Below are 14734 nucleotides of genomic sequence, written 5' to 3'. Positions count from 1 at the left end.
GTTTAGACGTACAGGTGCTTATACAGGTGCTCATTGTCCCTTTAACACCAAATATTCTTCCAAAGACTGACAAATTAAAGACTGGTCATGTATTGTATAAACTTGGGTTTTAGATGGAGTGATTTTTTGCTGTAAGGAAGATAGATCAGTAACCTAGAGAAAAGTGTAACAGGTTAGAAAAACACATTTAAAAAAATGATCATTGTACCTATCTCATGGCTGAAGTGTTTACTGTATTATAGGGGAGGAGAAAAGTGAATAGAAATAAGAAAAAAAAAAAAAGTCCTGAGCAGATTGCTGTATTCACTTAGACCAAATTTTTATTTTTTAAAAATGCAATACAGCCATTTAATTTTCACATTAACAATAGCCAGTATTTGCGTGACTCAATCACATGATTATGTACACACAAGCATACACTCTTTATATAAAAAATAAATTATGCTTTAATAATGAAAAACAAGTTTACAAATGTAGCTTTTAAAAGCCTACTGGAAAAGAAGAAATGTGGAAATTTCTGAGAGACAGGGTCACTGAAGCAGGGTCTCTTTGAGCAGAAAATATTTCAGAAAGGAAAGGGCCTGAGACAAATCTTTAAGTGTTTTTCAAATGCCAGTTTTGTCATCCTGCATATTTCTTAATCTATTTAACTTTCCGTTGGCCAGGGTGTGGCTTTTTAGGATTGTCTGAAAAAAGTTAGCGGTCACCCAAGTTGAAAGTTAACTTCATTCACTTAAAAGTTAAAAGGACTAAGGCCCCCTTTAGCCATCCTTCTTCGTTCTGAGTGCAATGTGTCATTTAGTGGCCTTAGATCAAGCATCTTAAAATCGATGACTCAGAGACCTCTCCAGTGAATTTTGTAAATCTGAGTATCCCCCTGCACATTTCTACACTGTTGGCTAAAATTGGCCATCATAAATAGTTGGAAAGGATCTGAGTTGCCAATGGATTGTAGATACCGCATCTTTACATAAAATGGTTACATTCCTCTAAGTTTAGAGGCTCTAAATATAGTAGTTGATAGGTACTGTCGCCCGTTCAAAAAAATCACATGAATAAGGCAATTTTTAACGGTAGGAAACACCACACTTTTTCCTTTTACTCCTTGAATTTGCATTTTCTATTTCCCTTCAACATTTAAAAAAAAATTTTTTTTTAATTTTTTTTTTTTTTTTTTTTTTTTTTTTTTACTTATTTTTGAGACAGAGAGAGACAGAGCATGAACGGGGGAGGGGCAGAGAGAGAGGGAGACACAGAATGGGAAGCAGGCCCCAGGCTCCGAGCCATCAGCCCAGAGCCCGACGCGGGGCTCGAACCCATGGACAGCGAGATCGTGACCTGAGCTGAAGTCGGACGCTTAAGTGACTGAGCCACCCAGGCGCCCCTCAACATTTTAGCCTAATGAGATATACACGTAAACATACGTACACTTTTTTTTAAAGTAGGCTTCATGCCCAGCACAGAACCTAATGCGGGCTTGAACTTGTGACCCTGATGATATCAAGACCTGAGCTGAGATCAAGAGTTGGATGCTTAACCGACTGAGCACCTGGGCTCCCCTAATGATTTCTGTCTTTTATGTTGGTTGTTTGCATATTTGTAACAAAGTTAGATAATATCCTATAGTCGTAAGGCTCTGTGTATTTGAAACTTTCTTCTGGATTGAACTTGATCAATAAACAATGTACAAATTTTAGTAAATTATTACACTTAGTAAAATTTCATTGGCAATGTATCACTTAACGTTGAAAGCTTTGCCCCCCACCCGAGTCATTTCGTTCCTGCATAGATGAGTGTTACCTTTGTTAGAATGGCCACAATATCCATTCTGTTCCCCCTTACCAATTTTATATATGGAAGTCGTGGCGATCCTTTTTTGCATAGATAAGGAGACAGGGAACAGAAGGGGATTTGTGGTAGCATAACTGAATTCTTCCAAATCCTTTGGAATTACATGCGAAAATACCCAAGAAATCTTGGGTGTTCCTTTAAATTTATTGAAATTAAAGAATTGAGAGCCACCCGAATCACAGAAGGATTTGTACCCTATTGTTAAGAGGCTTTCACTTTCCGAACACTCGTATTTTGAATTTTCTACCTTGAGTCATGCTATACCGTTTAAGACTGTGGGGAAAGAGAGGTTTTCTTTTGTGAGGAGAGAAAAAGACATCTTCTGAGTCAGATGAGTCATAAGAAAGAGCAAAATAGGAAGGTAAGGATCTGAAAATTGATCCCCTAAAACTATTTGAGCCTGTGTATGTCTTGGAAAGCTTGGTAGACATTTGGGGGGTAAGGCCAGCCCGGTGTCAAGACCATTGGCCTTGGGGGCTTAAATTTAGATTTTATTTCACTAAGTCTTTAAAGTACCTCAATTATTAGATTCTGTCGCTGGCTGCCTTCAAGATGGCCCTCAAATGTGTTGCACTGTGCACTAGCTCCCATGAAATACCCCTTCGCAAAAGGGCTCGGAGGTCTAATTTGGGAAGTGTGATATTCTACACCCCTCTTAACTGTGCACGCTAGAATATCCAGGTTTCGCAGCAGAGAAGTGATTTAACTTCGTACCGCCTGAGCGTCCCCAGCTCTAATGATGTAACCAGCATATCCCCCCTTTATCTTTCCACGCAACAGAACTGCCCCTCTAAGTAAACGATAAACCCAGAGACATGGTCAAACAGCCAGCACACTTGCGCACTCGTGGTTCGGGTCTGTCCTGCTGCCGCTGTCTCTCCGAATGCTCCTGTCACTGCTCTGCTCAGCCTGCACTGGCTGTACTGACTCCATGACCGGCCAGCCCCAGTCTCGGCTGGATAATTTATACTTAGATTATGTGGCATCTGGGCAGACGAGGGGAAGAGCAGTGATGTCACCTGTGCCCTTCCCTTCTCTGTGTCTTTCCTGTGAGAATCCTAGATATCGCCTCTCTCAGTGAGATTTATGTGTTACTCTGTTAAGGAAAGAATGGGGAAGCCAAAGCAAATGCTCTCTAATGGTGCATCCAAGTCACGGTAGTGCTTAGGAGGAGACGGTTTGAGGGAAAGAGTTCTTCCCAGCATTGTTTATAGCATATCCCTCACTTCACGTGGCTGCTTTCTCTCTCTGTGTGTGGCTGGGTATGGATTTTACCCGGCAGCTGCTGAAAAGATGCTTTGTTTCTTCCTTCTGGGCCGCCCGGTCTTCATTTCTTTGACACTAGCAGAAAAGCCATTTTAAGCAGAAAGGGGATCTAGACTTTAAACTGGAGTGAAGTGGAAAGGTTTATGTCTTTTACTCACCCCCGGGCTAAAAAAGGGGGACATGATGGAGGCACAAGGGACCTGGAGGTAGGGGTAGGGGTGCGATAATTAAGCTCCAGTGGCCACCTGGCCAATGGCTAACGGAGAAAGGTTACAGGGTCTGAAAATTCCTTCCCTGTAGCATTGAGCTCAGTGCCTTTGCAACTCACCTTTATTCAACGTTGCTTGGACCATTTGCCACCATCAGGAATATTCTCCTCCCAGTTGCTGACTGCCAAATAATTCAGCAACTCCGGTTGGAGGAATCATAGGGTCATGTTGCAAGATAACCGCCCCACCCCTTCAGACTGCTGTCACCTATGCTCCTGGCTTCGGGGAAGGTCCAACGTATGTCTTTGAGGAGCTCACGGAGATGTTCCATGCGAGCAGTCACCATGGCTTTCCCCCCACCTCTAGAAATTTTTTTTTTACATTGTAGCCCTGACCTTGGGGACAGTGCTTGGTATACTGAAGTGCTGAAAAGCTTTCGTGGGATGAAGGCATAGGGTCTTTTGATGAGACAGAGCCTGGCTGGTTTTAATGTACTTCCCAGCAAGAATACGTGCCTGCTGAGCCTGAATGGGCTTCAAGGACCCAGCCCCAACCTGTAAATCCACCAGGCTCACTGCTCCTGTGTCCTCTCCTGACACATTATTCTTTCTTGCAATTACCTTTCGCCCCAGTCTGACCAAGTTGTGACTTGACTGAGTCATACTGTCCACCTCGACACTATCTTTGTCTTTAAAATGCTGTAATAAACCATCACACTGTACAAATCATTTGATTGTCTATCAAGATGTAGAGGAGTGTCCTCGTGTCCCAGGTGGGTCTGCCTCTTTGGGGATGACTGTGTGTAGGATTTTCTGTAGTTTCCTAGTTTCCTACAGCTTAAGATTTAGCTCGTGGCTCCACAAAGCGGAACAACACAGAGAGCTGAATTCTGATCACCTGTTAAAATCCGTAGCCCATGGAGAGCTGCAACCAGCTTGTGAGTGGGCAGAGCAGGGGTGAGTAAGAAGCCGGCCGAGCCTACAGTGGGTCTCTGGTCTCTCCATCAGACTTTCTAAATCAAAGGGGCCCCCACCCCGGTAACGCCAGTCCCAAAGCAAGTTTCCACCACGGACTGGAGCTCGTTCTAACGAACAGAGACTGCACACCCCAGCCACCTCTCCAGTACGGCAGCGGGCCTGTCGCGAGCACTGCGGCTTTGGTGCTGAGCTGAGTCAGTGACCTGGGGCAGAGAAGCTGGGCAGAGGTGCAGCGGGGCGAGGGCCACTCGTGGGGCCCAGGGGAAGGCCGAACCGTGCCTTTTAGTTACAGTCCTTTTCCGAATCTAATGAATTCGTTCCTTACGTATCGGGCTCATCTTCCTCGGAAGTCAATTACTTGGGTCCTTAGAGGCTGGACAAGGGTCCTGCTCACTGTACAGGTTGAGCACAGAAGGTCTAACGGATCAAGATTTTCACCGCTTTTATTCAAGGAGGTTGGGAACACGAGAGGCCAAAAAACGAGGAAACACGTTTTTATGATCCTCTATAGAAAATATAAGTTAAGAAATTGTCCAAGATGAAGAAAGGAGCAGGAAGTCACCCCAGCTCATGCCAGGTGGGTCTTCAAAAGTGTCCTCTTGACTCCAGGCTTGACGAGACATCACAGATTAGCAAGTCCCCGGGGTCTGAAGAGAGGACATTCTCCTATACGTGAGCACACGCGGGCATGACACCCTTACACGCGTGCCCCAGGGTCTATGAGTAAAACCTACTGTTGCTAACTCTCTTCTCTCTTAACCTGAAAAAAACAGATTTCACAGTCATCTGTTAGGCTCAGATACAGGCCATGTGTGGAAGAGTGTGACCTTTGTCCACGCCCTGCAGGGCATCCGTGGCCTGATGGAACAGGGCTGAGAGGGGGAGTGGGGGGAGAGAGGGGGACGGGGGGAGGGGGAGGGGGCACTGGGGGAGAGAGGCAGGGATAGGGGGACGGGGGGAGGGAGAGAGGCAGGGATAGGGGGACTGGGGGGAGAGAGGGAGAGGGGGCAGAGGGGGACTGGGGGGAGAGAGGGAGAGGGGGACGGGCGGGGGCAGGGAGAGGGGGGTGGGGGGAGAGGGGAGGGGGGACTGGGGGAGAGGCGGGGAGAGGGGGACGGGGAAAGGGCGAGGGGGACTGGGGGAGAGAGGGGAGGGGGGACTGGGGGAGAAAGGGAGAGGTGGCAGAGGGGGACTGGGGGGAGACAGGGAGAGGGGGGAGAGGGGACTGGGGGAGAGGGAGGAGGGGGGGAGAGGGGCCTCCTGGCAAGACAGGAACGTCTCTGAAACTGGCCTTCCTCACTAGCACTGTGCTGGGGCCGCAGTGCTGGTGGAGTAAAAAAGATGGGGAAGGAGTCTGTGCGCTGGTTCCCCTTAGAGGCTGTTCCTGGCACTTGCTTCTGGATGGGTCTCTGTTGAGCAGGACTGTCAGGCACACTGCAGGACACTAGGCACACCTGGCTGCCTCCCAGCCCATCTGTAGCACAACCCGAAGCCTCCCCTGGGGATGGGGGTGGGGTTCTGCCCCAGCGCAGAACCAGTGGACGGTGCGAACTTCGTAAGGTTCTTTATTTAGAAGGTAGTGGGCATAGTTAATTTTCACTATTAGAGCGATGTCTCCTCCTAGTGGTGACAATTTGACTTAGGGAAGGTGCAGAGGCATAAGATAATTACTCTAAGTGAATTTATACGGCAAAGATCCGGAGGGTCGAGGGACCAAAGGATTTCTTTCTTCCTTTCTTTCTTTTTTTGAACGTCTATTTATTTTATGAGAGCGTGCGAGCGGGAGAGGGGCGGAGAGAGAGGGAGACACAGCATCTGAAGCAGGCTCCAGGATCCCCCGAGCTGTCAGCACAGAGCCAGACGTGGGGCTCCAACGAACCGTGAGATCATGATCTGAGCCGAAGTGGGACGCTTCACCACTTACCTGCTTAACCACTTAACTGACTGAGCCACCCAGGCGCCCCCCAAAGGGATTTCTAAAGGTGGGGGTGGGAGGGGGCTTTCCTGAAGCCTGACCCCCCCCCCCCCCCGCATGCCCTGGGGATGTGCGGGTGGGGGAGCGGCTGGCCTACCTCCGGTTGCACTTCTCCTGGTACAGCTGGAGCTGGTTCTCGTTGACGTTGAACTCTTTCACGAGGGCATCCCGGTTGGCATTGCGCAGGTTCTGGTGTGTGTCGTACAGGAACAGCTGGTTGTTCAGCTCTTCCTGCCGCCTTCGCAGCTGGCGGCAGGAGGAGTAGAGTTCCTCTTCACTCTCCTGGAGGGAAGGAGCACATAGCGATGGGGTGGGGCTCCGCATCTTAACCGAGGGCCGGGAGGGAGCAGGAGGCACAGAAGGTTTGCAGCTGGGATTATCCCAGAAAAACATAGGGCCCATTTTCACCAAAGATAAAACTCACAATCATTTATTCCATTGGAAGCAAGCAGTTTGAAAAACGCTTGTTCACGATGAAGGGTGGCTTTGCTGTGAAACTCGGAGCAGTAACTTACACTGGCCCCCAATCCCAGGGCAGGTACATCTGTGTATCCTGCATGGCCTTCTGGTCCCTACCTGAACACAAAGGGTCTGAGTCGCTGCGTGACTGACATGGAACACAGCAGGGAAGGGGGAGAGCCAGCACATCACTGAAGCCCTTAAAAAGAAAGGTCACACACTACAACATGGAGGAACCCTGAAAACATTAAAGAAGCCGGTTCCAAAAGACCACAGCCCTTGATTCCATTTATATGAAGTGTCCAGAATGGGTAAATTCATAGAGACAGAAAAGGGGTGGTTGCCTGGGGTGGGGTTGGAGTCAGTGGAGATGGGTAATGAGCAGGAGTTTCTTTTTGGGGGTGATTACAGTGTTCTAAAGTTGATCGTAGTGATGGTTGCACAACTCTGTGAATATAGCAAAAATCAGGGAATTGTCCGTCTTAAATGGGTGAATTATATGGTATATGAATCATACCTCAAAGCTGTTATCCTTGCCCCCCACCCCCAGAAAACCAAGATAGAACATAGGTTATGCCCCCCCCCCCCGGGGGATGGCATGTGACTCAGGTCTAGCCAGTAACAATGTCTCATTCCCTCTGCCCACCACCTGTGAGCATGTGACCCAAGCCAGGCCAATTAGAAGCATCCATGGGACTGTGGTTGGTGCTCTTGGTAAAAAAACAAAACAAAAACATAAATAAATAAACCAAAAACCAAAACTTTCTCTTCTTGGGGATCAGCTGAAAGAGTGGTGAATGTTTCCAGTGGCTACTGACTCCTTTGCTATGACACACAGAAAGTTGGGAATGAAGTCAAAAGAGAGGGAAACAGAGCTATTGCATGAGCACCTGGATCCAGCCATGACTGAAGCAAGGTCTTCCCTTAAACTCTGCCGTTTTGTCACCCAAAATGTCCCCTCCATTACGCTCAGAAAAAAACTTGTAACAGGAAGGAGTTTGGATTTCAGCATGGGAGAAAGAGGATGTTTTACTTCACTGATTTTTAATTTAAAATTTTAATTTAAGTATGTATTTGACCTACAATATTATATTAGTTTCAGTTGTACAACATAGTGATTTGGCAAATATATGCATTAGGAAATGCTTACCACAGTAAGTGTAGTTACCATCTGTCACCATACAAAGTTATTTCAATATTGACTACATTTACTATGCTGTTCTTTTCATCCCCATGACTTTTAACTGGAAACGCGTACTCTTAATCTTCCGCTGTTCTGCCCATTCTCCGACTCCCTCCCCACCCCCCCACCTTCTGGCAGCTACCAGTTCTGTATACTTGAGTCTATTTCTATTTTGTTCGGTTGGTTTGGTTTTTTAGACTCTACATCTAAGCGACCTCACATAGTATCTGTCATTCTCTAACTTATTTCACGTAACGTGATACCCTCTAGGTCCAGCCATGTTGCTGCAAATGGCAAGATGTCATTCTTTTTTATGGCTCAATACTATTCCATTCTATATATATTTTCTTTATCCATTCATCTATCCGTAGATGATACTTAGGCTGCTTCCATATCTTGGTTCTTGTAAATAAGGCTACAATAAACACACGGGTGCATAGATCTTTTTCAGTTAGTGTTTTCATTTTCTTTGTATGAATACCAAGAAGTGGGATTACTGGATTGTATGGTATTTTTTTTTTAATTTTTTGAGGAACGTCTATACTGTTTCCACAGTGGCTGCACCAGTTTGCATTCCTTTTTTTTTTATTATTTTTTTATTATTTTTTAAAAAAAAATTTTTTTTTTCAACGTTTATTTATTTTTGGGACAGAGAGAGACAGAGCATGAACGGGGGAGGGGCAGAGAGAGAGGGAGACACAGAATTGGAAACAGGCTCCAGGCTCTGAGCCATCAGCCCAGAGCCTGACGCGGGGCTCGAACCGCGAGATCGTGACCTGGCTGAAGTCGGACGCTCAACCGGCTGCGCCACCCAGGGGCCCCAGTTTGCATTCCTACCAACACGGCCTGAGGCTTTCTTCTTCTCCAAACTCTTGCCAACATGTGCTCCTTCTGTTTTTTGATACTAGTCATTCATTCTGACAGGTGTGAGGTGGTATCTCGTTATGGTATGGACTTGGCATTTCCCTGCTTAGCGATGTTGGGCATCTTTTCATGTGTCTGTTGGCCCTCTGTATGTCTTCCTCAGAAAAGTGTCTGTACAGGTCCTCTGCCCATTTTTTAATCAGACTGTTTTGTTTGCCGTTGAGTTGTATGAATCCAGGGGTTGCCTTTCAAGTTTTTTAATTTCCTTGGCTGTGCAAAAGCTTTTTAGTTTGATGTAGTCCCGCTTGTTTATTTTTGCTTTTGTTTTCCTTGCCTGAGTAGACAGATCCAGAAAAAATAGCGCTAAGGCCCACGACCAAAGAGTTTACTGCCTGGAGTTTAGGGGTTTTACGGTTTCAAGTCTTATATTTAGGTCTTTAATTCATTTTCAGTTTATTTTTGTGTATCGTGTAAGGAAGTAGTCCAGTTTCATTCTTCTCCATGTAGCTGTCCAGTTTTAACACGTTTACTGAAAAGACTTTATCTTCCCCATTGTATATCATTGCCTACTGTGTCATACGTTAATTGACCAAAGAAGTGTGGTTTTATTTCTGGTTTCTCCATTCTGTTCTGTTGATCTTTGTGTCTGCTTTTGTGCCAGTACCATACTGTTTTGGTTATTGTAGCTTTGTGGTAGATCTTGAAATCTGGGAGTGGGGTTCCTTGACCTTCGTTCTTTCCCAGGACTGCTTTTGCTATTCAGGTCCTTTGCGATTCCATACAACTTTCTAGTTTCTGTGAAAAATGCTGTTGGCATTTTGATAGGGATTGCACTGAATATGTAGATTGCCTTGGGTAGTACGGCCATTTTAACAATATTCTTCCAATCTGAGTGTGGTGTAACTGTCCATCTAATTGTGTCATCTTCAGTTTCTTTCGTCATTGTCTTACTGTTTCAGTGTAGAGGTCTTTCACCCCCTTGGTTACATTTATTTCTGGATATTTTATTCTTTATGATGTAATTTCAAATAGGATGTTTTCTTAATTTCCTTTTCTGTTAGTTTGCTATTGGTATATAGAAACACCACAGATTTCTATATATTAATTTTGTATCTTGCAACTTAACTCATTTATTCTAATGGGTTTTCTTTTGGTGGAGTTTCTAGTATTTTCTATATATAGTATCATGCCATCTGCAAAGCTGTACTCCCTTAGCAATCTGGATGCCTTTTCTTTTTTTTTTTAAGAGAGAGCAAGAACAAGCAGGGGAGAGGGGTAGAGGGAGAAAGAGACAGAATCCCAAGCAGGCTCCATGCTCAGTGGGGAGCCTGATATGGGGCTCGATCCCCTAACCCCAGGCTCAGGACCCAGGACCCAGGCACCCCTAACATGGACGCCTTTTATTTTCTTCTCTCTTTGCTGTGGCCAGGAATTCCAGTACTGTGTTGTGTAAGAGTCAACACCCTTGTCTTATTCCTGATCTTAGAGGAAAAGCTTTTAGCTTTTCACTGTGGAGTATGATGTTAGTTGTGGGTTTGTATAGATGGGTTTTATTATGTTGAGGTATGTATGTTCCCTCTAGACCCACTTGGTTGAGAGTTTTTGTAATTAATGGATGTTGAATTTTGTCAAATACTTTTTCTGTATCAAGATAATATGATTTTTATCCTTCATTTTATTAATGTGATGTCTTACTTTGATTTGTGGATAATTTGTGAACTACCTTGCATTGCTGAAATAAATCCCACTTGGTGGTGAATGGTGCTTTTAATGTATTGTTGAATTCAGTTTTATATTTTGTTGAAGATTTTGCATTTATGTTCCTCAAGGATATTGGTGTGTAATTTCCTTTGTGTGTGTGTGTGTCTGGTTTTGGTATCAGGATAATTAATGCTGGCTTCATAGAAGGAATTTTGAAGCATTACTTCCTCTTCTATTTTTGGAATAGTTTGAGAAGGATAGGTGACTACTCTTTTTTAAATGTTCGGTAGAATTCACCTGTGAACCCATCTGGTCCTGAGCTTTTGTTTGTTGTGAGGTTTTGGATTGTTGATTCAACTTCATTACAAGGAATCAGTCTATTGTCTATTGTTTTCTCATTCAGTCTCGGAAGATTGTATGTTTCTAGGAATTTATTCGTTTCTTCTAGGTTGTCCAATTTGTTGGTGTATAATTTTTGGTAGTAGCCTTTTATAATCCTTTATCTCTCTGTGGTGTCCATTAGAACATTCCCTCTGTGACTTTGAGTCTTCTTTTATTCTTGAGGTATCTGGCTAAAGGCTTATCAATTTTATCTTTTCAAAGAAACAGGCCTTAGTTTCACTGATCAATTTTTGTAGTCTTTATGTCTTACTCTGATCTTTATTGTTTCTTTCTATCAACTTTGGGCTTTGTGTTTTGTTCTTTTTCTAGTTCCTTTAGGTATAAGTTTAGACTGAGATTTTTGTGTTTCATGAGGTAGAGGCTTGTATTGCCATAAACTTCCCTCTTAGAACTGCTTTTGCTAAATCCCAAAGATTTTGAACTGTTGTGTTTCCGTCTTCATTTGTCTCAAGGTGTTTTCGGATTTCCTCTTTGATTTCTTTGTTGACCCATTGGTTATTTTCCATGTGGTTGTGTTTATTCCAGGTTTTTTTTCTTCTTATAACTGATTTCTAATTTCCTACTATTGTGGTCAGAAAAGATGTTGGGGGGATGCATGGTGGCTAAGTTGGTTGAGCATTCAACTTCAATAAATTACTTCTTTTTTGAGAGTTTTTTTTTAATGTTTTTATTTATTTTTGAATCAGAGAGACACAGAGCATGAGCAGGGGAGGGGCAGAGATAGGGACACAGAATCTGAAGCCGGCTCCAGGCTCTGAGCTGTCAGCACAGAGCCCGACACGGGGCTCGAACTCACGGAGTGTGAGATCATGACCTGAGCTGAAGTTGGACACTTAACCGACTGAGCCACCCAGGCACCCCGAGCATTCAACTTCAACTCAGGTCCTGGTCTCACAGCTCATGGGTTCGAGCCCTGCGTTGGGGGTTCTGTATCTCCCTCCTTCTTCTCTGCCCCTCCCCTGCTCATGCTCTGTCTCCCAAAAATAAACCAAAAGAAAGAGCGAGAGAGAGAAAAGAACAAATGTTGGATATGATTTCAGTTTTCTTAAATTTATTGAGACTTGTTTTATGGCGCAAAATGTGATGTATCCTGAAGATTGTTCCATGCCCCTGAAATGAATGTGTATTATGCTGGTTGTGGATGGAATGTTCTGTATATGTCTGTTAAGTCCATCTGGTCTAATGTGTCACCCAAAGCCACTGTTTCCTCTCTCTTTTTATGTCTGGATAATCCGTTGATTTAGGTGGTGTTTTAAAGTTCCTTACTGTTATTTTATTGCTCATTTCTCCTTTTATGTCTGTTAATACCTGCTTTATGTATTGAGGTTGTCCAATGTTCGGTGCATAGGTGTTTATAACCGTTATGTCCTCTTGTTGGATTGATCCCCTTATCATTATATAATGCCCTTCTTTGTCTTGTTAGTCTTTTTTTTTTTTTAGAAGTATTGCTATTGCAATTTTTTTTTTTTTCACTTCCATTTGCCTGGAGTATCTTTTTCATTCCCTTAACTTGGTGTGTGTCATTACATCTGAAGTGAGTCTTCGGTAGGCAGCATAAAAGATGGATCTTTTTTGGGGGTGACTGGCTCAGTCGGTTAAGCATCTGACTTCAGCTCAGGTCATGACTTGATGGTTTATGAGTTCCAGCCCCGGGTTGAGCTCTGTGCTGACAGCTCAGAGCCTGGAGCCTGCTTCGGATTCTGTGGCTCCTCCTCTCTCTCTGCCCCTCCCATGCTCATGCTCTGTCTCTGAATAATAAATAAATGTTAAAAAAATTTTTTAAGATCTTTTTTTTTAAATCAATTCATTCACCCTATATCTTTTTAAAAAATGTTTGTTTATTTATTTTGGGAGAGAGAAAGAGAATCCCAAGGAGGCTCCACTCTGTCAGCACAGAACCTGACATAGGGCTCAATTTCATGAACTGTGAGATTAGGACCTGAGCCAAAATCCAGAGTTGGAAGCTTAACAGACTGATTCCCACAGGCACCCCTCCTATGTCTTTTGATTAGAACATTTAGTCCATTTACATTTAAAGTAATTATTGATAAGTACTTATTGCCATCTTGTTAATTGTTTTCTGATTGTTTTTAGAATTCTTCTCCTTCCTTCTTGTCTTGCTCCCTTTGTAATTTGATGACTTTCTTTAGTATTATGCTTGAATTCCTTTCTTTTTTGTGTATGTCATAGGTTTTTGATTTGTGATTACCATGAGGTTCACATATGCATCCTGTCTGTATAGCAGTCTGTATTAAATTGGTGATCTCTTAAGTTCAAACCAAAGTTTGAACAGTCTAAAACTCCACATCTTATGTATATGACATCACATTTTACATTTTTTTTTAATGTTTATTTTGAGAGAGTGTGTGTGAGTGGGGAGAGGACTACAGGGAGGGAGGGAAGGATGGGTGCGGGGGGCAGGGGGGGAGAGAGAGAAAGAATCTTAAACAGGCTTCATGCTGTCAGCACAGAGCCCGACACAGGGCTCAATCTTACAAATGTGAGATCATGACCTATGCCAAAATCCAGAGTTGGATGCTTAACCAGCTGAGCCACCCAGGTGCCACCACTTTACATCTTTTTATTTTGTGTGTCCCTTAACTAATTTTTTTAAAAATATATAATTGATTTTCCTACTTTGTCTTTTAACCTCTGTACTAGCTTTATTATTTATTTTTTTTAACTTTTTTTAACGTTTATTTTTGGGACAGAGAGAGACAGAGCATGAACGGGAGAGGGGCAAAGAGAGAGGGAGACACAGAATCGGAAACAGGCTCCAGGCTCTGAGTCATCAGCCCAGAGCCCGACGCGGGGCTCGAACTCACGGACCGCGAGATGGTGACCTGGCTGAAGTTGGACGCCCAACCGACTGCGCCACTCAGGCGCCCCTGTACTAGCTTTATAAGTGACTGATCTCCTGTCTTTACTACAGGTTTGCTTTTACCAGTGAAGTTTTTCCTTTAATAATTTTCTTCTAGTTATGGGCTGGCTTTTCTTTTCCACGTAAAGAAGTCCCTTGAGGGGCACCTACATGGTTGAGTCAGTTGAGCGTCCTCCTTCTGCTCAGGTCATTATTTCACAGTTTGTGAGATTGAGCCCTGCATCGGGCTCACTGTGTCAGCACAAAGCCTGCTTCAGATCCTCGGTCCCCCACTGTCTGCCCCTCCCCCGCTGGCTCTGTCTCTCTCAAAAGTGAATAAATGTTTAAAAAAAAAAAAAAGTCCCTTGAACGTTTCTTATAAAGCTGATTTAGTGTTGATGAACTCCTTTAGCTTCTGTCTAGAAAACTCTGTCTCTCCTTCCATTCTGAATAACTTGCCAGGTAGAGTGTTCTTGGATGTAGGGTTTTTTCCTTTTAGCACTTTGAATATACCTTGGAACCACTCCCTCTGACCTACAGAGTTGCTGCTGAAAAACTCAGCTGACAGCTATATTATGGGGTTTCCCTTGATTGTAACTTTTTGCTTTTCTCTTGCTGATTTTAAAATTCTCTTTTATCATTAACCTTTGACATTTTAATTATTGTATGTCTAGACATGGACTTCCTTGGGCTCATCTTATCTGGGGCTCTCTGTGCGTCTTGAGCCTGGGTGTGTTTCCTTCCGCACCTTAGCAAGGTTTTCAGCTGTTACTTCATCAAGTTTTCTGCGCTTCTCTCTCTGGGACCCGTATCATGTGGATGTTAGGGTACCTGATGTTTCCCAAAGGTCCCTTCACCTATCCTCGTTGTTTTCTATTCTTTTTTCTATGTAGCTTGGATGCTTTCCATTACCCTGCCTTCCACATCATCGATGTCTTGTACATCTTTCAGTCTGCGTTTGAGTCCTTCTAGGAGACTTTTCATTTC

The 14734-nt window shown here is 44.0% G+C and overlaps 1 protein-coding gene across 1 annotated transcript in view; it reads right to left on the bottom strand.

Annotated features, from left to right (window-relative positions):
- Positions 1–302: 302 nt before the first annotated feature.
- The window catches only part of PLCG2 (phospholipase C gamma 2), a 160752-nt gene continuing 146320 nt past the window's right edge, over positions 303–14734 (bottom strand). The window contains exons 32-33 of the mRNA XM_043599754.1: positions 6376–6560; positions 303–5063 (exon numbers count right to left, since the gene is read on the bottom strand). Of these exons, the coding sequence (XP_043455689.1) occupies positions 5021–5063; positions 6376–6560 (228 nt within the window). The 3' untranslated portion in view covers positions 303–5020. The remainder of the gene's footprint in view (positions 5064–6375; positions 6561–14734) is intronic.

The sequence above is a fragment of the Prionailurus bengalensis genome, chromosome E2, assembly GCF_016509475.1.
Source record: "Prionailurus bengalensis isolate Pbe53 chromosome E2, Fcat_Pben_1.1_paternal_pri, whole genome shotgun sequence".
NCBI lineage: Eukaryota > Metazoa > Chordata > Mammalia > Carnivora > Felidae > Prionailurus > Prionailurus bengalensis.
This window is presented reverse-complemented; position numbering and strand designations above follow the sequence as displayed.